Below are 24,442 nucleotides of genomic sequence, written 5' to 3'. Positions count from 1 at the left end.
TTGTGAGGTGTTTTGAATTATGTGTTTTGTGATGTGTTTTGAATTACGTGGTGGTGAGGTGTTTTGAATTATGTGGTGGTGAGGTGTTTTTAATTACGTGGTGGTGAGGTGTTTTTAATTATGTGGTGGTGAGGTGTTTTTAATTACATGGTGGTGAGGTGTTTTTAATTACGTGGTGGTGAGGTGTTTTTAATTACGTGGTGGTGGGGTGTTTTTAATTACGTGGTGGTGAGGTGTTTTTAATTATGTGGTGGTGAGGTGTTTTTAATTATGTGGGGGTGAGCTGTTTTTAATTACATGGTGGTGAAGTGTTTTTAATTACGTGGTGGTGAGGTGTTTTGAATTACGTGGTGGTGAGGTGTTTTGAATTACGTGGTGGTGAGGTGTTTTGAATTACGTGGTGGTGAGGTGTTTTGAATTACGTGGTGGTGAGGTGTTTTGAATTACGTGGTGGTAAGGTGTTTTGAATTACATGGTGGTGAGGTGCTTTGAATTACGTGGTGGTGAGGTGCTTTGAATTACATGGTGGTGAGGTGTTTTGAATTATGTGGTGGTGAGGTGTTTTGAATTATGTGGTGGTGAGATGTTTTTAATTACATGGTGGTGAGGTGTAATCATCCCAAACTTCCAGTCTGCACCAACCGCTCCCGAATGTATGTGCTGAGGGGTTCTTTTTTGAATTGTTTTTTTCAACCTAAATCTTCAACCTAAATTACTTATAATAATGTAATATCACAAACACTACAAATAATTTTGTGCAAAATAATTGTTTGTATTTATCATTGGTGTAAATCATGACAACACAGCAGCTCAAGTACAGTCATTATCCTCAGCTAAAACAAGCCCGTTCCTCTGCAACGACGTGTGGCTGAGGTGAGCGAGCGTAGCGAGCTGAGTCAAGCTAGTATATATATATATATATATATATATATATATTTACATATGGATATTTATATTCATATGGATATATATATATATAAGTTCAAAACACCTGGTCACAAGTGTGCCGCACTGACCGGGTCCTCAGTCGAGGTCCTCAGCATCATCCCGTTTCGGCCCTTCATCCTCGATACGGTCAGCTAAGGTGGGCCAGCAGGGGCACATACACATCCACATGCAGCAACTGCACCTGGATGCGTACATACCCCCACCCCCAGCCAGTGCGAACAACAACAACAACACCACATCCAGAATCCACAGCACCAAACAAACATGGTGGAACACTCAAACACCCACCTTTATACCCTTCACCACTCACCAACAAAACACACCAGATCATTCATACACACACATACACACCCATACACACACATACACACACAACACCAACCAACCAACCAACCAACCACCTACCCTTGCATCATACACCACTCAACACACAAAAACACTCATGCAAAAATTAATTCATGCAAAAACACACACCCTCACCCACTCACTCATACACACAAAATAAGAAATAATAATGGCAACAAAAAACAAAACAAAAAAAAACGCAACCAACCTACACCGTTCGACGTGCCTCCATAAACTTCCTCCATATCCAAAATGAGCCTTTCAAGGCAACCTAGACCACCTTGTCACACATCCTCCTTTCTGTCCCGCACACTCCCAGCCGAGCAAGAAATGCAGAAAAGGAATTGCCAATATACCCAATATATATATATATATATACACACAGTATATATATTGTTGCGGTTTTGAGTTTTGTACAATAAAGGTTAAATTTCCCCCTCATAGTTTAGTCACACAAACAACACGTAGCCTCGCGATAGTGCAGTTATTTCATAGTATGTGTGAGAATAGTCCTTTTCCTGTGTTAGTTTTGCATTTCGTGGGATAATGACAGTCGATCCCTTTCATACTTCCATTGCCTTATGGCGCCTTACGCCTCCTTGTGCTGCCTTTGGCTTTTTGGCGCGAATTAGCATGAGGCAGGCCGAGCATGTCGGGTCGGGACCAAATGAGGACGGCGAAGCTGACGGTAAGCACGAGCCACCAATCAGGGCTCAGAGGGTGTGGCTGCAGCACTGTGTCACAGGGTGTGGTTGGAACATTCGAGAAGGCTAAGGGCGTGGCAATAAAACCCGTTGCGCAAAGCCCCCAAGAGCAGGTGAGCAGGAGGCAGTTCAGAGAGTGGAGTTCGAGGAGCGCAGTTCGGTGAGTTAAGAGCCATTGAAGTTCGGGGTGAGCAGGAGCTGAGTGCAGAGAGGTTCGAGTATTGATGAGAGTTACGAGATCGGAGAAAGACGCACATGAACCCCGTATAAGCGCTCCTATTAAAGTGACGCTCGGTTGAGCTTAAGGCCGAGCCTCTATTGCATTGGGTTACGTGAGTGATAGCGCGCTGGTTACTAAACGCGCTGTGGAACCGCCCAGCCGCGGTGAGAGGCGTACATTTCCTTCCTGCCTCATCTGCTACCTTTTGTTCGAGAGACGCGCTGCGAGGATCCTTCCCACCACCTGCTTGCCATCTTCGCGGGAAGTGCTGGGACCGTGGAGAGCACGCCGGGCCGCCGATCCTGGACGACCAAGGCAGCGCGTGGACACCATTCTACCTGCAATTCCCCTGTGTGTGTGTGATCGGGCCCGTGTCTGGGTTATTATAAGACTGATTAAGTTCTGCTCTGTGTCTGCTTTCTACCAAATTGTACATACTTGTGTAAATAATAATTAAATCTTGTTATTCCTTTATCCGACCGTCTCGTCCCTTCCATCATTGACTGTTCGTGGTACGAATAGAACCGCTCGAATCGGGTTCCAATACTGGAAAACTGCACGGACCACGTGGTACGCAACCCGCTCGGTGTACTCAAATTACATGTGGCTCGTGCGAGGCTTGCTTCCCCGCTTCCGTGGCGGCGCAGGTATTTAGGTACGTGCGTGACTTGGTCCCGAAACCCTACCTTGCGTTTGCCCGGAAGAGGCATTTCAAGTCTCGGTTACGCCGGCCCAGAAAGAACAAGGGGCTTAATACCCCCTTGGTAAGGGTAGGAAGGGCGGTGGAAAAACGTAACAATTGGTGTCAGGAGTGGGATTTGAACCTAAAAAAAAAAAAATTTGGACGAATTGGCTCCAAATTGCGAGCGGACGAAATTTAATTTAAGATCCAAATTTATATTCGTACCATGGCTAGCCAAGACGATCAAATGCCGGTGGGGGTAGATAAGGTAGAATTCATGACCCAGGCCGAAATGCAGAGACAGTTGGTAATGGAAGCTGCAAAGGGTGCGGTAGCTGGTAACGAAAATGGCGGCACCTCGCACGTGGCGGCGGGGGCCAAACCCGTTGTGCAAGTGAGTGTTATGGACATGCAATTATTCACGGCGCAACTCAGGGCATGCTTCAGTGAATTGAATGAAAAAATAGATACCAAGAGCGAGGAAACAAAGTGCAATATGGAAAAGATGGCTAATCGAATGGATGCCCAGGGAGACAAAACCACCCGTGAAAGGGAAAAATTTATGGCAGCGTTAAAGAAGGACATAAAAAAAGCGGGGAAGGACATAAGGCGCAGGTGTCGCATTGGGACACGACGAGGTGACGCGGTGTGAGGAGCGCGTGGAGAGCGAGCTTGGGCAGAGCGCAGCTAAGTTGACCGGGGGTATAGAAATCGCGATGCGGGGTGTAGAAAAACCGGCGATCGTCAAATTGGATAAAGAAATGTCGGGAGCGCCGGGGAAGGTAGAATTGGGAGACGAAATTTTATGCGCGCCAACGGTCGAGGTAGAAAAAGAAATAATGGAAATTGAAGAAACAATTGGGGCCAAAGAGACGGCAGAGTCAGAAAATATATCACGGGAGAAAGAAATGGAATGCGCATAAAGTTTGTATTTGTATCGTGATGTCGGGCTTGCTAACCAAATGGAAAGTTTGCAGGTGCTGGTGGGAAAGGAGGTCCCCAAGGTGAGTAGGAATAATGGCGCGAATGTGTTTTGCACGAAAAGGTTTTTGGCGCGCTTGGGACATAAACGAAACCCGGGCGGTCGTGGAAGGTCCGTTGTGCGGTGTACGAGGGCGACTGGCGAGCGTGTGAGAGAAAAGTGTGCACGGGAGCGTGAGTGTGAGCGAGAAAAGTGTATGACGGAATGTGTGCGGGAAGATTGTGTAACAGGAGAGTGTGTTACAGAGAGTGTGCAGGAGTGCACACCAGAGCATGTTCCAGGGTGTGTAACAAGAGAGTGCACACCCAGGGGTGTTACCGGGTGTGTAACAGAAGAGTGTGCGCCAGGGTGTGTGCGAGGGTGTGCGATGATTGGGTGTGCACCAGGGGAGTGCACACCCGTGCGTGTTACAGACTGTGTGCGGGAAGAGTGCGTACTGAAGTGTGCGAGGGGCGTGAGTGCGCCTAGGTGTGGTGCGAGTGCGGAGTGGATCGCGAGTGGTGAGAACACGGCTCAAGCATCGACACCGACCGGGGTAGCGTTTAGCGCAACGGATAGCCGACGTGAGCGCTCGGTGAGTTGTGAGCAGCGGGGACCGGCGGGGATCGATGCCATGGCCGTGTCACAAGGACCGACGTGCATGATTCGTGCCGGCTCCCGCCCTGTATGGTTGGTGCCGCGCCGTGGCAGGAAAGGCAATCGGCGAGGTTCAAGGGGGGGGGGGGGTAGGAGATTTTGGAGCCACGCACCTTTGCGGGTGCGGTGCTCCGACCGTGGGCGGTTGGGCCATCGTGCGTGGGACCGCGAGGCCCCGCGCAGAGATCGGCCCCTGCACCTCGGCCCATCCATGCCTCCTCCCCTGGATCGAAAATGCCGGACGGACCCAACCTACAGGAGACAAACCAACCGCATGGATCGCTCGGCCTTTCAAGGTCGAGCCATGACAATGTATACCCACACGAAGAGGCTCGAGTGTAGTGGACGGATGAGAGGAATGTACCCTACGTGGAAGAATGGTAGTTTGACCATTCCTCACACACAGGGCCCATGAGCATTAGATTAGGGGGATGGCAGTGTTAGGCACATGGGGGGCCAGCGATGGTTACCTCCATGGGGCACCGAAGCTAGCCGAGGGAGGGCTAGGATAATTGGTAGGGAATTAGAAGCCCTTAGAAGACATGAGAATTAAGTAGTGACATTGTACCTATAGTGGGGACATAGAGAGATGAGATGGATGTTAATGACGAAGGGAGTGCATAGTGTAATGGGATGATGGGGAAGCACAAAGTTTAGGGGAAAAGCAGTTAGATGATGCTGTGTGTGTGTGAGAAATTGTATTGAGAACAAAAGGAATTGTGTTGAAGTCTTTGGAAAAAAAGTGTGTGAGCACAAAAGGTGTGCGAGGAAAGTAGTGTGGGAGATCATTGGTGTGCGAATGAGTAGTGTGGAATGCTTGGTGTGGAATAAAAGGTGTGGCATGCATGGTGCGAAAGAGTGAATGGGGGGAGATGGACCCATTCACGAAAGCCCGGGGTGGGTAGTGTAAAGTCAGGTGTAAAGAGAGGGCTCAGGTAAATTTGTATGGATATTGACACCTGTGGTGCAGGTAGTGGCAAAGTAGTGCTTTGGAGGATGCATGAGTCGGTGAACTGGCTGGGCGTGTCGTTTAATTGGTGCGTATGGTTATTGGGGCACTCCGCCACTGGTAGTTTGTCGGCCAGGTGAGGCCGCAGGTAGGCTCTTGGAGCCAGTTAGGGTAGTTGTCAGTGTTGAGTGGGGCCCGAGGATCGAAAGGAAGGACCCAGGTTGCCCAATGCCAAGGTGGGCATCAGGGGGTAAAGAGCCAGGAGGGGCCTTCCCCAGTTTAGGTAGTCGCAGGAGCAGGTAAGCTCGGGTGGCGACTTCAGTGGCGGAGGTGCGCAGGTAGGTAGACCTGCTAGTGGAGCCACACGACCCAGCCCCGAAATTGTGCAAGGGCACAGTGTGAAAATTCAGTGGGAGTGAGACCCAAATTTTGAAGAGCACCACAAAGTGGTCAATGGGAATTCGGTTTTTAGAACCACATAGTTTAAAGATGGCCAATTGGCAGGGTACGACCCTGGGTAGTGTAAAAGTAAATGTCATTAGTGTAGTTAGGAAGAGAAATCCCGTCGCGCCATCCACAGCCATTCACCACGGAGGACGAAGCTCCACACCAAGACCAAGTGAACTGTGTGAGTGTAAGGCGCATCATGACGTGAAGGGACATTGTGTGTTGTTCCATTCCTTCCTTCCTGGGAGGGATTGGGAGACGAATTTGGATTAGAGGGGGATATGGGAGACAAGACGTAGAGACAAATTTGTAAATACAAGGAAGGGCTAGGGTAGTGTAAGTCGACGTTGGGGGGTACGGACGGATAGGGACGAGCCTGCTCTGCTCGTTCTTCCGTGCCCCTTGTGCTGCATTACCTTGTTTTGCTGTGTACCTTTGTGTCCTTTCCGCTTTGCTGGTCGTGCTTTGTCTCTCCCCCCACCCCAGGACCATTTTGGAGGTGGAACTGTGCAGCACCATCGACCTGTGCAGCACCCCTGTTGCACTTTGCTACATCTGTGCAGCCGAACTGCACAGCATTTGCTGCCATATTGTTTTGTTATAACTTTGCTGCACCTGTGCAGCACTTTGCTGCACCACACACACTTATGGACCACAGGTCTTGTGGCCTTGCACCTCTGCTGTGCAGTACCTTGCTGCAGCATCACCTTGCATCTTCGGACCACTTGTTTTGAGTGGCATCAATGTCACGCAGTCGGACCACATAGGGTTGGCCCTGCCTGGCAGAGAAAGAAATAAAAGCATTTTGTTGTGCATTTTTATTATGGTGTGCTAGGGATGAGAAGATTTGTAAGTTTAGTTAGCCCTGAAGAGCAGGAATGGCCTGTATGCCGGTCCGGGGGCTAGCCGGTTTGATATATGCACACAGAAGATGCAAGAAGCAAGATGCAAGAAGCAAGCAGCAAATGTGATGATGATGAGTGTGTTTTGTATTTTGCTGTGCTTTCTCTCCCCTCCAATCTTATCTTCAAAAAGGACAGGTCCTGGGTCATAGAGTTGTAAATAAATTAAGTTTTTTTTGTGCTTGTACATAAAATGCTGTCCACCGGCTGTATGTTTAATTTGACAAATTCCGGATTCGGTTAATTGTGGGCGTGATTCTGTTAGTTAGCTACTCAACGCAATAGGTGGGACATATTTAGTGTTTTAAAACAGTCGCACCCACGGGTTATAGTAAATGTTAGAGGGAACCACATCTATATCCATCTATATATATATGTCACATGTAAAAGTAAAAGTTAATTTTCCAGATCATTCTCAAAACCGGTCGTTCCATTTTTGTTAGGTTCGACTCAGGGACGAGTCTGACGAGGGAGAGGGGGTAGTGTTGCGGTTTTGAGTTTTGTACAATAAAGGTTAAATTTCCCCCTCATAGTTTAGTCACACAAACAACACGTAGCCTCGCAATAGTGCAGTTATTTCATAGTATGTGTGAGAATAGTCCTTTTCCTCTGTTAGTTTTGCGTTGAGTAGGATAATGAGAGTAGGTCCTTTTCATACCTCCATTGCCTTATGCCGCCTTATGACTCCTTGTGCTGCCTTAGGCTTTTGGTGCGAATTAGCACGAGGCAGGCCTAGCAGGTCGGGTCGGGACCGACCGAATGAGGACGGCGAAGAAGCTGACGGTAAGCGCGAGCCGCCAATCAGGGCTCAGAGGGTGTGGCTGCAGCACTGTGTCACAGGGTGTGGTTGGAACATTCGAGAAGGCTAAGGGCGTGGCAATAAAACCCGTTGTGCAAAGCCCCCAAGAGCAGGTGAGCAGGAGGCAGTTCAGAGAGTGGAGTTCGAGGAGCGCAGTTCGGTGAGTTAAGAGCCAGTGAAGTTCGGGGTGAGCAGGAGTTGAGTGCGGAGAGGTTCGAGTATTGATGAGAGTTATGAGATCGGAGAAAGATGAGCATGAACCCCGTATAAGCGCTCCTATTAAAGTGACGCTCAGTTGAGCTTAAGGCCGAGCCTCTATTGCATTGGGTTATGTGAGTGACAGCGCGCTGGTTACTAAACGTGCTGTGGAACCGCCCAGCCACGCTGAGAGACGCGTACATTTCCTTCCTGCCCCATCTGCTGCCTTTTGTTCGAGAGACGCGCTGCGAGGATCCTTCCCACCACCTGCTTGCCATCTTCGCGGGACGTGCTGGGACCGTGGAGAGCACGCCGAGCCGCCGAGCCTTGCGGTCCCCATGACAATCTTCTCCATTTTGCCCTATTTTCTGCATCTCCCCTTGTTAACCCCCTTGCCCGCATTTCTTCTTCCACCATCTTTAGCCAAGATTTTCTCGGTCTTCCCCGTACTCTACTTCCTTCTACATTCATTTCCATCACTCTTCTCAACCAGTCACTTTCATCCTTCCTCAACACATGACCAAACCATCTCAACCTGTTTCTCTTCACAGCATCCATCACAGGCTCTATTCCCATCATCTTTCGCAATTCATCATTTGCCTTCCTCTCTCTCTCAACGATACTCCACACATCCACCGAATCATTTGCATTTCCAGCCTTTCCAGCCTTCGTTGCTGCTCTACGTTCATTACCCATGTCTCGCTCCCATAAATCATAACACTTCTCACACATGCAGCATACACCTTTCCCTTCAGCTTCAACGACACTCCCCTCCTCATCAGCATGCCACTCAGTTCCCGAAACTTCTTCCATGCACATTTCACTCCAGCAACCGTTGCCGAGTCTGATCCACCTTCTCCATTCAGCACGTCTCCGAGGTAGCAAAATGTTTTCACACCTTCCAGCTTCACGCCGTCTCCAAGATCCAACTCAACATTTCCTTCATCTGCAGCTCCCTCTGTGCACACCTGACATTTGAATGTAGCTGCCACACTGGTTAAAGACCCTCTCAGACCACTACATTTTTGATGAACCCAGTCAGCGCACATTGACTCATTGACCATTCAGACTCAAAAACACACAGGGGAATGATAAAATAAAATGTCCTTTTCGTGCCGGCACTTAACTGTGGCCTCAAAATGACACCTTTTTGAGGAGGTTGATGGCCGTGAAGTTCGATGCTCAAAGCCTCCCTTGTGGGAAGCACAAAATGGCGGCAACGCCATACATCGAAGGCTCTCGCTATTGAGCCTGTGGTAAGCTCGCGAGGACTGCCCCCCCCCCCCCCCTTCCTCCTCCACTGCTAGGACGAGCACAACGCAGCCTTCAGCTCCCTGGTGAGTCCAACACTCGAAACCTCTCTCAATAGCTGCCAACGCCGCCAAGAGCTCCTCACCCTCCAAAACGTGCACCAAACTCAGTAGTCAGCACCAAGTCGAAAAAGATGGCACCGCTTTCTTGCCCAAAAACGAGAGAGAGATCGACTCTTCTTCTTTACTCTCTCAAGCCAATCACCCAACGTCCCTCCCATTTTGCCTTGCCCACAATCTCTGGGCTAATCATGTCCCTCAGGGGTGTGGCCTGGTTCCTATGGTCCTTTAGAGGCAGGGCTTACATGCCTGCTCAGGTTCTGTCAGCATGCAGTGGACAGTTATTGTCGTTTAATGGAGGCTTTGCATGGCTGGCCTGGTTGTAGTTGTAAGAACATAGGGAAAAGGTCACAGAGGGAATATCACGTAATGGGGAGAACTAACCTTAATCTCTAACTAGTTAGCACAGCTTCACCCCTCGTGTGAAGACACATAAACAATCTTGAGCTCCAGTTTCCCGACTTAAATACATTGAGATGCCTCCTGCGCGTCCACGGTCCATGCTATAACGATACAATCCTATCTTTACTATGGGATTCTTCCATGTACCCCCACAAACGTAACAGTATCAACCTTAGGAGATACATTTATTAGGATTCTATGTTTTGTGTTAACAAATATAACTTGCAACATTGCCATAAAATTGTAAAGTATGGAGGTCACTTTCCCAGAATGTAACGGGAGAGTCTTCCACTGCTCCTGCAGCTGGTTAAGAGAAGAGTCACTCATAAAGTGTGCAATTTATAGCCACAGTGACATATGAGGTTGGTAGCACTCAGAAATGTTTTAACATTTGCCAATTAAACTTAATTGAGCCTTCACTTCTTAAAATGTATGGTTGAAATAAGCTTGGATATACTAGATGCTGATTTATCCTCAAGCCATCCTCCAAATATGTCCCACGTCAATGTAGAGCACAACATTCACACAGTTCCATCGAATATGGGTCAAGAGCTGACATTCAAGCCTTTCGGATATTTGGAGTTTCTTTTGAAAGTGCTAGATGGTAAATCCGTCACAGCCATTGCTTTGTTGAAACGACGGTTGATGGAGCTGGGTACCCTAATACATAGTAATACATGTACTGTCTTTACACAGCATTTCCTTGATCGGGGAGAGTTACACTTTTAAAGTCGTTTTCATTTATACTCTTGGTAGCCGAGGATGTTTCTCACTCACTGTACGAGCTTTGCCAAGAAGCCTGGTGGTAGTTGCAAGCAGGGGAAATTACATGCCAAGGACTGCACTTGTTTAGATCTATCATCACATGAACCGAGTCACGGTACATATCCCATCTTCAGTTATCCTTAGAACGAGTTAAAAAGCATCTATATAGTTATGCCCATGCCCGTAACTGCTGGAAGCTGCATGGCACGATAAACGCGCACACAAGGACAACAGGTTGGATGCGGGCTTTGGTGACGTTAACGGATTCATGTAACACTGAACAACATCCACTTCATATGCACCGGGTACCTGTTCAGAATCACTTTAGTTTGCATCTCGAGTGTTACCCACAACATCGCCAACAGCATGGGAGGCTGAATAACCTCATGAGACTGCGTTTTTGTGTTAACTAAAGAGGGAGCAAGAGAAGGAAAGGAGGAGTGGAAGCTTGGGAATCAAAACAGATGGGATAGGAGAGATCACAAAGGAAAGGAAGAGGAATAGGAGAAGACAAAAAGAAAAAGAATGGAGAACTGAACGTGGGAGTAAAACAGGAGAGGAAAGGGAAGTTAAATAATATAATAGGTGGATTTATGGAGGATGCAACTGCTTTGGGCAAGTTCATGAATTCATTTCTCTTTTTACCTTCAGAGCAGCCTTGCCTTGGGAACAATATTGTTTTTCTTCATTTAGAGATCAAACTACAGGCTGGAAAAACCAATGTGAACGGCAATGTGCTCAACGTCTCTCTCTAATTTCCTTTTCTACACTAAAGTATTACAGAACTTCGGTTCAAGGGGGATATCAAAAACAGCCATCAATGAATTTATTCAAAATCTTTCAAGTCCATTTGATACTTCTTTCTGAACTTGATTACCGCTTTCAATAATCTCCCAACAGAAGGTCCAGATCTAGAAGCTTTCCATTGTTTGTTTCTATCACACGTGTGGAAGTCATTTCCTAACCCTGTCTAATTTCACCCTGGATTGTCTCCAAATCACTCAAGATGACTTTCTAATGAGCTTGAAGGCCCACGGGCAGCTTTTACCCTGTGTAACCCTATTAAATTCCATATCCACACAATTTCAAACCGACCCGGCTGCCTTGGCCTTTTACTTTGCTCTTCAAAGTTATTCATAATTTAAGGTCTGCTCGACCTTCTAAAAGCATACATCGTCACATAGAAAATGATTTTCTTATGCCACAGACTATAAATGTTAAAAGGTAGTCCTCTGAACGTCCAGTGGGTCAAAGTGAAGGACAGAAAGAGGGAAAAAAGAAAAAACTTCCACATGACGGCAATCATGGCACACCTCGCCTGCATCCACCAGCTGCTGAACATCATCCCCACCCTGCTCCACAAACGTGCTGTAGTAGGACAGCAAGTTGGCGCGCTCAAGCAGGCGGAACAGTTGCAGCTCGCCGAGAGTACGCGGCTGTGGCACCTCCATGGCAGCCACCGTCTGTAAGTCTCACCACGAGCACAGAGGATGGACCTCCGCCGCTGAGCTGAAAACCTACAAGGACGAGTAGGGATAATTTTTTTAAAGGATGTTAAAACAATTTTTCAATCTTGAACTTCAGAATTTATCGACAAATCATTGGTTCTGGAAAAAAACTATTTCAAGCGGGCTTGGAAACCATGGAGGCCACATTGTGTGGCACTCAAAGATTAATTCTCGTTATCTTTCCCACTTTTGTATGTTTTTGTCTTTCAGCCTAGTTTCATAAGTGACAACATATAACCAGTTTGCAACCTCTGGTGACTCACAAATCAGCAGATCCATGCCACCATGGATTACATTTGTACCACAAAAAGGTCATGAATAAATTAAAACATTGAGTCGCTCATAACATTCTCTGCTTTGCAAGCAAAAGGAGATAAGCATTTGGAACTGGAAAAGCAGAGCATTAATGTATCTTATTGCCTCGTCCATTTTATACTGCACTGTAATTGGCCAACTCAGATAACAGCACAGACACGTGACCATCTCAGACAATTGGATCAGTTCCTCATCCTTTTCTCCTCTGTACCCTCGTCATCACGTTAAACTTATACAGGAGTGCCGTTTGCAAAAGTAAAATCATCTAATTGCACTCATTCTCATTCCTGTTTTCAAATCAAGTGTGTTCACCACTAAATGAGATTCAGCACTAAATTAGCTCATTCAAGATTTTATTTTAAAATAATTTTACTCTTTTACAATAACCGCTCTAGGCTCTAGGTTAGCTCTAGGTTAGACTAACCCCCGCTCTAGCAGGGAAAATGGCCTTAAAATGCATGTTGTTGTTTGCTGTACTCTTTTACAATAGTCAGGCTTTTGTGGAAAAATAAATATTGTGACACAATACACATCCACTTTACGACAAACCATGCTATATTGTGTGTTAGTTGGTGCACAACCTTTGTACCTCGCTTTCTTTCATCAACAAGCATGTGCACACACAACGACACAGGGACCAAAACATGTGAAACACACAAATCACACACGCAAACATAGAACTATATCTTTTGAGAGAAGACTAATTGGCCAAATGTTCAACCAAAGAGAGAGTGTGTGTGTGTGTGTGTGTGTGTGTGTGTGTGTGTGTGTGTGTGTGTGTGTGTGTGTGTGTATGTATATGTATATATATATATATATATATATATATATATATATATTGTTACAGATTCAGGGGTCGGCGCTCCCCTTATCAAGGGGGGATTAATCCCCTTGTCCTTTTAAGCTGGCCGTCCCGAGTCCTTGGGAAGTTAAAACGTCACTTCCGGTCGGTGGTAAGTAGGGTTGTAAGCCTAATTAGTCTTAGTACCTAAGTACTACCACCGGCCGTAAAGCGAGGAGATAACTCCCACCCGAGCTGCAGCGTTAATAGACACGCCGAGCGAAGCGAGCCGCGACTCAGGCCATTAACAAAGACTAACCCGATTATGAGCGGTTCTTTATCGTGCCACAGGTACTCAATTGGGAAAAGACGAATGCGATCGGATTAGAGAGGAAACCAGAAGGTAGGAAGAACAAATATGGGTTTATTACAAATGTATAAGAAAAGAGGAAACAAAAGGATGTACAAGAAGAAGGAGAAGGACACAGGGCAGGCTTAACTATACAGTCTTAACTTATTACCCCGGACAAACATACACACTCACACGGGATGGTAGCTGGTAGGGGGGGGAAGGTCCAGGCAGATGGCCAGGCTCCTTGTCCGGTCCCGACTCGTGCCGTGATGGTGATGGACAAAGGCAGCAGGCCGGCAGCGCGCCGCGTGTCGTTGACCGCGAGCGGACGTTACATATATCGGGGGGACTGGGATGCGGCGTACGTAATAAACGTATTTCGTGCCAAACGCTCTCTCTCTCCCGATCAATGTTCATATCAAAAAGGCAGTTCGTATCAAAGGGCAATCAGCGCCGCTCAATAACTCCTCGCGCAGTCCGTGCAAAAGGAGCCCGCCGAATGAAGTCCGTAATCACGATGGTCCCCTGCGCAGTCCTTATCCGCAGTTCACCCCGAAGAAGTCCGTAAAAGGGCTTTTCGCTCGCGCTTATGGTGGAATGCGCGGAAACGCGCTTTCAGATCACTACGCGCTCCACAAAGGCCACGTCCGCCAGTGATGTTTCATCAGCCCTGGTTGGCTGATAAGGGCTTAACGGCTCCGCCTTTGACGGCTCGTTGACAAGCCACACCTTGTTCCCGGCGCTCCGCCCCCTTCTTCCTCGAGCTTGACCGCGTAGTTAATGGCGTTTGTTTGAGCAAACTTCAGCTCAACGCAGCGAACGCTGCTGGCAAGCAGAGACATGTAATAGAATTGGGAGAGAGAGGTTGGCAAAATGGCCAGAATGGATTGGGACCTATTCTTATTTAATTGATGCAACTCAGATTCAACTATTGGGAACACGGCCTTATCTGAAACACATAATAATGAAATACAGTAACTGGGATTTCTAAGGTGAACTATGTGTTGCTGTGGCCTAACTATGGGTGCTACCTTTGACCTTTTAATGATGAGAATTATTTACAAGTATTTACACAAGTGAGGGTTCTAAAACCACAACAATACATATATATATATATATATATATATATATATATATATATATATATATATATATATATATATATATATATATATATATATACAATGGCGTAGTGATGGTTTGTGGCGCTCTGGGCGAGGACAAAATATCGCCCCCTGCAGGTACTGACATAGTCAGCAATTCCTATTGAGGGGCTATATGAAAGAGCTTCAGCTTCCCCAGTGGGCTCAGCAGCAGAGCCCTGGCACCTGTTCAAAATGGGAATATATTTAGTTATGATCTCCTGAGATGATTAGGCTCATTAACGACAAAGAATCCAGAAGAAATCATATGTTTCTAAACACGCACCATGTTAAGGTGTATAGAGCAGTTCAATAGGTCCTTCCATGGCATGGTATTCCTATTACAAAATAAATAACAACAACAATCATAACATTGCAACAGTAATTGTAACATTGTACTAATAATATCAACAACAATAATATTCATACCATTAGGCAATAATAAATCAAACGTATAATCCCTGCCCTTGTCCAAGCAGACCTGGGCTTGGTGAAAGGTAAACTAATGCTGAAGCAGTACAGCAGGTAGGTATTCAACAAGACTGTTAACAAAAACTACATCAAACATGCATGTAGCATGGTGTGGTATTTCTATGGCCTCGAGCCTAGAGCTGATGAGACAGAGCAGCAGAGGAAGGCAAGGAAGTTGAAGAACTCACTTGACACGTGATCCTGGCCGTCGCTGATTGGACATGATTTGGAAAGGCACACACCTGTCGATATAAGGTCTCACAGCTGACAATACATATCGGAGCAAAAACCAAGCCATGAGGTCGAAGGAACTGCCTGCAGAGTTCAGAGGCAGGATTGTGTCAAGGTACAGATCTGGGGAAGCATGCAAAAAAAATTCTTCTGCATTGAAGGTTCCCAAGAGCACAGTGGCCTCCATAATTCTAAAATGGAAGAAGTTTGGAACAACCAGGACGCTTCCTAGAGTTGGCCGCCTGGCCAAACTGAGCAATCGGGGGAGAAGGGCCTTGGTAATAGAGGGGACCAAGAACCCGATGGTCACTCTGGCTGGGCTCCAGAGATTCTGTGTGGAGATTGGAGAAACTTCCAGAAGGACAACCATCACTGCAACACTCCACCGATCTGGGCTTTAGGGCAGTATGTAAACACGCATCCAGATGGGGAGCACATCCCCATGAGACTTTGCTGTCCTGATGCATAGAACCAAATTTGATCCATAGTGGTCGGGTAGTTTGTAAGAAGATGTTTTAGTCAAATGTGTAGGTACAAACGGATGGACGGATGGTCACTGGGACTCACTCTATGAGGTTATTTCAGAGAAATAACTTAAAAACGGATCGGTGCAACTTCTTACAGCATGTACCGATTTGCACCACGGTGTCGTGATCACTTTGAACAATGTGAAGATCACTCAACTGAATAGTTTAAAATTCCCATTTATGTATAAACCAAGTATAAGCATTATTATTCCATATGGTATGATAAGATTTGATGAGTTCCAAATCGTAAACCATGCAGAAAAAAATCTTGAGAGAAGGGTAAACATTACAACAGGGGTCAAATTTTAACTTTTTAACTTACTGCAACAAGGCTGCTTCGGAATTCCCCACCAAAGGCACACACGTGGTCCCAGAAAAAAGGTGCATACACAGTAAAACGTACAGCGTCATCTGGTCTCTAGCTCGTCCACCACTGCAATTGTGTGTGTGTATGTGTGTGTACGTGTGTTCACACGTGTGTTTGTGTGTATGTGTGTGCATTTGTGTGTGCGTATCTTTGGTTGTTATCTCCACTAGCAGAGTACCCGCGCTACGGGCGATCTTGTTCCAAGCGTGCAACACATTTTTCTGCCATCGGATATTTTCTGCTGACACAACTACTTTAATTTGGATTTCTTGCTGATTTGTTAGCTAGGGTGACGGTTGAAGGGTGTTAGCTAGGGTGACGTCACTCTTGCTCTTGCTGATTTCTGTTCAACTTAGGTGTCCTTGGTTTTTGAGGCCTCTCAATTTTCCAGAAAAAAACATCAAACGTCACCCTATCTTGCTGATTTCTGTTCAACTTAGGTGTCCTTGGTTTTTGAGGCCTCTCAATTTTCCAGAAAAAAACATCAAACGTCACCCTATCTAACAATACCCACAACCAGCCCACACCCCGTCTTTCCCCTCCCGTCACAATCCCCTCACAATCCCCATTAAAGCATCACCCTACCTAACAATACCCATAACAACCCCACTGCACCTTCCCCCCACAATCCCCCTTCAACCGTCACCCTAGCTAACAATACCCATGACCGCCCCACACCCCTCACCCCACTCCACCACCCGTCACAATCCCCTATCAACCGTCACTAGCTAACAATACCCATGACGCCAAACCGCCCCCCCCCCCCCCCCCACCTTCCTCACCCCCCTTCACCATCCCCTATCAACCGTCACCCTAGCTAACAATACCCATAACAACCCCACTGCACCTTCCCCCCACAATCCCCCTTCAACCGTCACCCTAGCTAACAATACCCATGACCGCCCCACACCCCTCACCCCACTCCACCACCCCTCACAATCCCCTGTCAACCGTCACTCTAGCTAACAATACCCACGACAACCCTACACACCCCGGAATCCGAGCTCGCAATGCGCCGTTTCTCTATGTACCGTCGCCGGCAGGATAAGGGTGAGTTCACAATGTGAAGTCACTGGCAATCTCAAAAACCGACAGTCGAGGGTTTATTCGGCACTTTGTGATTGGCAAATAAAACTAAAAATTCCCTTCAAATTAGACCATGATTAATAATTGCCAATGGTTTTTCAGACAAAGAAATTGCGTTTGGGTTCCCCTTTAAGGGTCTTTTTGGTCTTTTCAGTCTTTTGGGTCTTTTCAGTCTTGTGAGTCTTTTGGGTATTTTCAGTCTTTGGGGTATTTTCAGTCTTTGGGGTCTTTTCAGTCTTTGGGGGATCTTTTCATTCTTTGTGGTCTTTTCAATCTTTGGAGTTTTTTGGGGACTTTAAGGATCTTTGTGGTCTTTTCAGTCTTTTGAATATTTTCGACCTTTTGGGTCTTTAAGGGTCTTTGGGGTGTTTTTGTCTTTTTGGTCTTTTGGGTCTTCAAGGATCTTTGGGATATTTTGGGTCTTTGCGGTCTTCGGAATATTTTTGGTCGTCAGGGTCTTTTGGGTCCTCTGGGTCTTTTGGGTGTTTTGGGTCTTCAGGTTATTTTGGTTCTCTTGAGTGTTCGGGGACTTTAAGGGTCTTCAGGGTATTTTGGGTCTTTGGAGTGTTTTGGGTCTTCAGGGTATTTTGGGTCCTCTGGGTATTTTGAGTCTTTAAGGGTCTTCAGGGTCTTTTGGTTCTCTTGGGTCTTTGGGGTTTTCAGAGTCTCTCCTCCTATGGTATCCATGGAATTCTCCACGCATGGCTTTCGGACTTCCTCTCTGGTCGTAGTCAACGTGTGGCCCTGAATGGGTTTCTCTCATCTCCCCTTCCGGTTCAGGCTGGAGTTCCCCAAAGCAGTGTTCTGGGCCCTGGGCTTTTTCTGGTCTTCATCAATGATCTCTCTGATTCTCTTGAAAATCCTCTCTATCTCTTTGCTGATGACTCCACTCTCTGCCGCTCCATTCCTCATCCCTCAGATCGGCAGTCTGCAGCCTCCTCACTCTCTGCAGAATGAACAAAATCACAGACTGGTCAAACAAGTACAACATGTCTTTCAATCCTGACAAATCTCACACTCTTACTATGTCTCTCCGAAAATCTGACTGGACAACCCTCCCATATACTTTCTGAACAATCCTCTCCAAGAAGTTCTGTCACTTAAGCTTTTGGGTCTCACTATCTGCCATGATCTTTCCTGGGAAAACCACATTTCCAATCTGGCCTTTAAAGCCAGTCGCCGACTGGGCATCCTCCGTCGTGCGAAGTCCTTCCTTGGCACACCTGAGCTCCTCACCACATACAAGGCTTTCATCCACAGCTCAATGGAATACTGCTCTCCCCTCTGGGCTGGTGCTCCAGCCTCACACCTAGCTCGGCTTCACGGTCAAAACCAAAGCGTTCAGAATCATTGGAATCTCCTGCGATGAAGCTAACTCCGAGGGCCTTTCACTCACTCTCCGCAGGCAGGTAGGTGGTCTTTCTGTCTTCTACCGACTCCAATCTGGCCTAGCTTCCCCAACTCTACCTGTGCTTTGTCCCCCAAATATTCCTACAGGTCGCACAAGATCTGCCAGTAACCCTCTTCTGGTGGAATTGCCAAAATCAAGACTCTCTGCTCACCTTCACTCCTTCATTCCTCTTTACTCCCACCTCTGGAACAAACTCCCTCACTCTCTTCAATCCCACTCCTACCTTCAGGTCTTTAAAACAGCTGTTCACCACCATCTCTCGTCTTCCCCCATCCAAAACCTTGATCTCTTCTACCCCCATTAATTCACCCCAGATCCACTTTTGTTTTTGAAATCCCGACTTCTTTCTTTCCTGGAAGTTCTAGCAGTGTCCATGTGTTTTATACCTTTCCCACCCCCTCTCCCGCCTTCCCATGCCTCCTCCCCCCATTTCCTCTCCCTCCCACGGATCTTCCGTTGTCCCTGTTCTCTGCTGTTGTCCTTGTGTGCTTCCCTCTCTCTCCCCATCTTGTCTCCCGCCCCCTTTATTGTTTGTTTTGTGTGTCCGTTTGTCCTTTTTTGTGATTGATGTTAGCTCTTTCACGAGCCTCGATCTTGTATACAAAAAAAAAAAAAAAAAAAAAAAAAAAAAAACGTATCCACCTCCTCTTCGGTAAGGGATCACGGTTCATGGACCAAACTGTTCAACTTTCTCAGAGTTTTGTGCCAAGGAATCTTTTCATGATCGTCACCAAACCCTGGATTGCCTCCAATTGTAGTTCATTTGTGGTAATATTCCCGGTGATGGTTTTTAAAATCTCAGTGAGGTTCTTCTTCATGATTCCTGTTGCTCCAATTATCACTGGCATAATTTCAATGCTCTTCAGCTTCCAAGATCTCTTGACCTCATTTTTGAGGTCCTGGTATTTGTTCATTTCTTGATGTCTGCGTTGTTTAGGCCAAAATCGCTGGGTACTGATATCTCAATCATCAATGCTGTCTTTTTCTTTTTGTTCCTGAGTACAATGTCCGGACACAATGCTTTGTTTTCTATGTTCATGCCCGATGGAATCATCAGGTCGTACGTGAGCATGATGTTCTCATTTTCAATGATTGCCCTTGGTTCGTGTTTCCATGAGTTTTCTAGTACTGAGATATTTAAATTTTTGCAAATATGCCAATGAATCACTTTGCATACTTTGTTGTGCCGTTGTGTGTAAAGTTGTTCTGACAATAGTTTTTTGCATCCCGAGAGCAGGTGACTAGTCCATTGTTTCTATCTTGCAGAATCTACACTTGTCCGTCTGGTTCAGTCCCGCCATCTTTTTAAACCCATTGGTGTAGTGTCCTTGATCTTGGGCATTTATTATGATTCGTTCTCTGTCCCAGTTGAGCTGACCTCTTCTTCACCATTCCAATGAGCCTTCTTTGTTTATCCCCACTCTGTCCAATTCTTTTTTGTGTTTTCTTGCTCTATTGTCATTCTCCCAGTTGTTGGTGTATATTTCTTGATATTTATTTTTATACATTTCTTTTGTCTTTTTTGCTATTGTTGAGGCTGTATTTGTTGCTGTTTCATTTTCCTGTGCGGCATCTTCTATTCACACCTGTTTTTGAAAATTATTTGCAAGGTGAGTTCGGGATACTTTTCAGGTTTGTTGTGTTCATGCTTGTTTACAAATTGCATCCGATAGTTTGTTGAGCATTTCACATGCTCAGCTAGTCCTACACTCATCACTCTGTGCACCTGGTTGAGTTCCATCAGGCCGCGCCATCCCTCTAGTCTCGGCAGGTACGTGTGTGTGTGTGTGTGTGTGTGTGTGTGTGTGTGTGTGTGTGTGTGTGTGTGTGTGTGCATCCTGGCCGTAACTTTTTAACCATTTGAGCTTTTTGTCATCAAATTTTCATCAAATATTTAATGAGAATATGGTGAAGATAAATTAATAATTTGGTCAAAGGTGAGCATCACATAAAATCATCAGTTTTCATCCCATTGACCTGAAAATTAAGAATTCGTATGTTGGGTCACTGAATTGGTTCACAAATCAAAACCTAGAAGCTGATTGTTTTTTTTAGATCAAAAGGTTAAAGGTCAAGGTCACAAAAAATGATCAATTTGCATCCGATTAACCAAAATTTTGAGAAATCGCATATTGGGTCACTGAATTGGTTTAACAATCAAAAGCTGGAAGCTGATTGGCTTTGTTTTTTTTTGTTTTTTTATCAAAAGGTCAACGGTCAAGGTTGCATAAAATCAATTTTGTATTTTTCTTTTTTGAACTCACTCTCTGAAATGAAATGAAAACATTCACCTACGCCACCAAAGGTGAATGTTTTCACCCCTGTCTGTCTGTCTGTATCTGTTTTGTTTTTTTTGAACATAATATCTCAAAAGGTTGTGGACATATTTGGACGAAATTTGATGTAAAGGTTAGGGTTTATGACGAAGAAGAAATGATTCTATTTTGGTGAAGGTCCGGATCTGATCATTGTTTTTTGTGATTCTTCACTGTTGAGTGATGGGGCTAAAACTGATATATAGCACAATATCTCAAAAGGTTGTGGACGAATTCGGATGAAACTTGGTGGACAGGTTTGGGTGTGACAAGGACGAATCGATTTGATTTTGGTGAATATCTGAATACAGATGCAGATCGGAGTATTTTTTTTTTTTTTTTCCAAGTGATTCTTTCATCATGGAGTGATTGGGCCAACACGATATATAGCATGATATTTCAAAAAGTTGTTGACGAGTAATGACAAAACTTGGTGGATGAGTTGGGTAAGTAACAAGAACAATCCAATTCGATTTTGATTCGGGTTTGAATCCAGATCCGGCCTGTCAGTATGGGATACAAAACGTAAACTGTTCATCCTGGCGGAGGTATGTGCACTACCGAATGCCGTTCTAGTTACCCTCACCAGAGGAGAAGATATTGCATTTGGGTCGGTTTGTTTGTTTGTTACTTGCAAAATCTAAGATTTTTCACGTATATTGGTTGGTCTTGTGCGTTATTCTGTCTGTCTGTCTGTCTGTCTGTCCGTCCGTCACTCGCCTGCAGGTCACAATTTGTAACCTATCTTTATGAAAGTTCACCAGGTGGTAGAGTTGGTCACAAGGAAAAAGCCTATTGATTTTGAGGTCAAAGGTCATCTTGAAGTCATATTTATAAAATTGCCATTTTTCATCCGATTGACTTGAAAATTGAACAGCATTTGCATATCGAGTCAATAAATTGGGAAAACAACTATTTTTGCGGTCAAACATTACAAGGTCAACTCGAGGTAAAATTTCTAAAATCAATTTTCACCTGAAAAAAATCGCCAATGCTCATCCGATTGATTTGAAAATGAAACAGCAATTGCAATTGCAACTATTTTTGAGGTCAAAAGGTCAACTCAAGGTCAAACTTCTAAAATCATCAATTTTCATGTGAACAATCGTCAATTTTCATCCTTGTTTTCGTCAACATCACTTGTTTTCGTCATGTTAAGCATATGGAAGAATAAGTCTGCATACAAAGCAAATGGAGACGGGCTTTGCATTTTCAGATGCTTTCTCGTTTTTATTTAAATTTCAAGCCATGTAACAACGAGCCCGTCTCCCTTACAGTCACACTCTCGAATCTCCGAAATGAAGAACTGTTGTTCCAAAGTCAACGAATCATCCCATGTGCTGCTTCTCTGTGTGTTCTATTCTACTTCTAGGGTTGATAAAAGTTCACGTCACGTGATGCAAAGCTTCGTAACATATGCAAGGAACATATAAGGGATGGCAGCACTAAATAACATATGAAACCATCAGTGTAAATACACAACTCGCGAGTAACGTACATGCTCGTCCCACCATGTGAACAGGAATACCGTCGGTCAGTTCCGCCTAGTTTCGTCCATGGAAATAAACAACATTATTAATTTATTTTCTCTCAGCACGGATACGTACGAGGATCGCAAACAATAGGACACATCTCGAGAGACGCACAGCTGTTGCTCCATCATGAGCTGTGCGTTCACATTCGAATATACGACATATAAATGTTCACAACGGTAATGTTAAAGTAATTCACGGATACCACGCTTGATATTTAAATTCCCGGATGAAACACGTGCTTTGTGCTCCGAAACGGGTCGAGGCCCCGCCCCTTCCGGCTGAGCGACGCGTAAAAGTTAAAATCAACAGGACGTAAAATACAACACCAGGGAAATAATCACTAACATCATACAAACAATAACTGGTGACGAACTATAAACTTAGTGACGTCATAAAAAAAATTTTTATCGACGTCACTGGTCGCCCAGCCCTGGCAGTCCAGGGGGAAGTTCACCCGAAAGAGACGTCGGACAGGACTCGGCGCTTACCCGCGGACTTTGGGTGAGAGAGGGAGGGGTCGCACTTGTCCTTCGTCGTGCCTCGGTTATGATGAGCAAACTCGAGTGGAGAAGAGAAAGAAATATCCACAGCGTTTCCTTGGGGAGAGAGGGAGGTTTACGGGGACAACAGGGAACGTGGAGGAGGATAAAGAGGCCCGAGGACGATGCGAACCCAGACGTCCGGCGGCAACACACACACACCAGAGTGTTTCCACCCACGGGGCGGCTGATGTTAACCCTCCCCCTTCCCACCAGCCCCACCCCACTGAAATGCACTCCACCCACCCCACCCTAATTCAATCCAATCACCTCCATCCTCCCCGACCCACACCATCCCACCCACATTCATGACCTCCCTCCTTCCTCCCATTCTTCCGTCCCTCCAACCTCCTCACTTATCTGCTTCCCAAGTTCCACCTACATCCCCCCCCCCCCCCCCTCCTCCTCCTCCTTTTTCCTGTCGGTCCCTCCCACCCTCACTTATCCGAATCCCACTCCCTGCGACCTTCCCAGCCCAATCTCGCTCCTCCTTTCTCCCCCCAAACCGAACCCCACCATTCCCATCCCTCCCCCAGCCTAATCCATCCCTCCCATTGCCAGTTTTCCCCCTGAAACCCTCCCCGTTCTCATTCCTTAGCTCTTTCTCCTCGAGTTTAATCCACAAATCTCGTTCCCTCTCCCTGTATTTTGCGTGTACCCTTCTCCCGTGACCCACTCACTTGTATTTTTTAAAATGGAAAAATTTAATTCCCACGTGTCCCAAAACGCATCGCATCCCATCCCAATCCCAATCCCATCCCAATCCCTCACCTCGACACTGCCCACATGTTGTGTTCACGAACCCTCCCCTCTCCACCCCTCCGCTCCAGGCGGCTCCCTGCGCTTCCCATCCGCTCTTTCCTCCCACGTTTGTTCCATTCCTTGCATTTTACCCCGACTCGCCTCCCACGTGCACTGAAAACCACTCTTTACATGCCACCACCGCCAACCACTTTACGAATACACTTACACCATATCCCCACAACCACTTTACTAATAATACACTTACACCATATCCCCACAACCACTTTACTAATAAACTTACACCATATCCCCACAACCACTTTACTAATACACTTACACCATATCCCCACAACCACTTTACTAATAAACTTACACCATATCCCCACAACCACTTTACTAATACACTTACACCATATCCCCACAACCACTTTACTAATACACTTACACCATATCCCCACAACCACTTTACTAATAAACTTACACCATATCCCCACAACCACTTTACTAATAATACACTTACACCATATCCCCACAACCACTTTACTAATAAACTTACACCATATCCCCACAACCACTTTACTAATACACTTACACCATATCCCCACAACCACTTTACTAATACACTTACACCATATCCCCACAACCACTTTACTAATACACTTACACCATATCCCCACAACCACTTTACGAATACACTTACACCATATCCCCACAACCACTTTACTAATAAACTTACACCATATCCCCACAACCACTTTACTAATACACT

General features: G+C 45.9%; 1 protein-coding gene across 3 annotated transcripts in view; it reads right to left on the bottom strand.

The window, feature by feature from the left end:
* The window catches only part of LOC137429593 (NGFI-A-binding protein 1-like), a 91,369-nt gene extending 68,215 nt beyond the window's left edge, over positions 1–23,154 (bottom strand). Inside the window, exons 1-2 of one of the 3 annotated variants that reach the window (XM_068119621.2) lie at positions 22,879–23,154; positions 11,663–11,866 (exon numbers count right to left, since the gene is read on the bottom strand). In XM_068119621.2, coding sequence (XP_067975722.1) covers positions 11,663–11,800 — 138 coding nt within the window. In that variant the 5' untranslated portion in view covers positions 11,801–11,866; positions 22,879–23,154. Of the gene's footprint in view, positions 1–11,662; positions 11,867–15,106; positions 15,247–22,878 lie in introns of those variants that run through there. The other 2 variants (XM_068119619.2, XM_068119620.2) reach the window with 2 other exon arrangements.
* Between the last annotated feature and the right edge of the window lie 1,288 nt (positions 23,155–24,442).

The sequence above is a fragment of the Myxine glutinosa genome, chromosome 6, assembly GCF_964187855.1.
Source record: "Myxine glutinosa chromosome 6, kmMyxGlut1.1, whole genome shotgun sequence".
NCBI classification, from domain to species: domain Eukaryota; kingdom Metazoa; phylum Chordata; class Myxini; order Myxiniformes; family Myxinidae; genus Myxine; species Myxine glutinosa.
The sequence above is the reverse complement of the archived record's forward strand: the minus strand, read 5'-3'. Positions and strand labels throughout refer to the sequence as shown.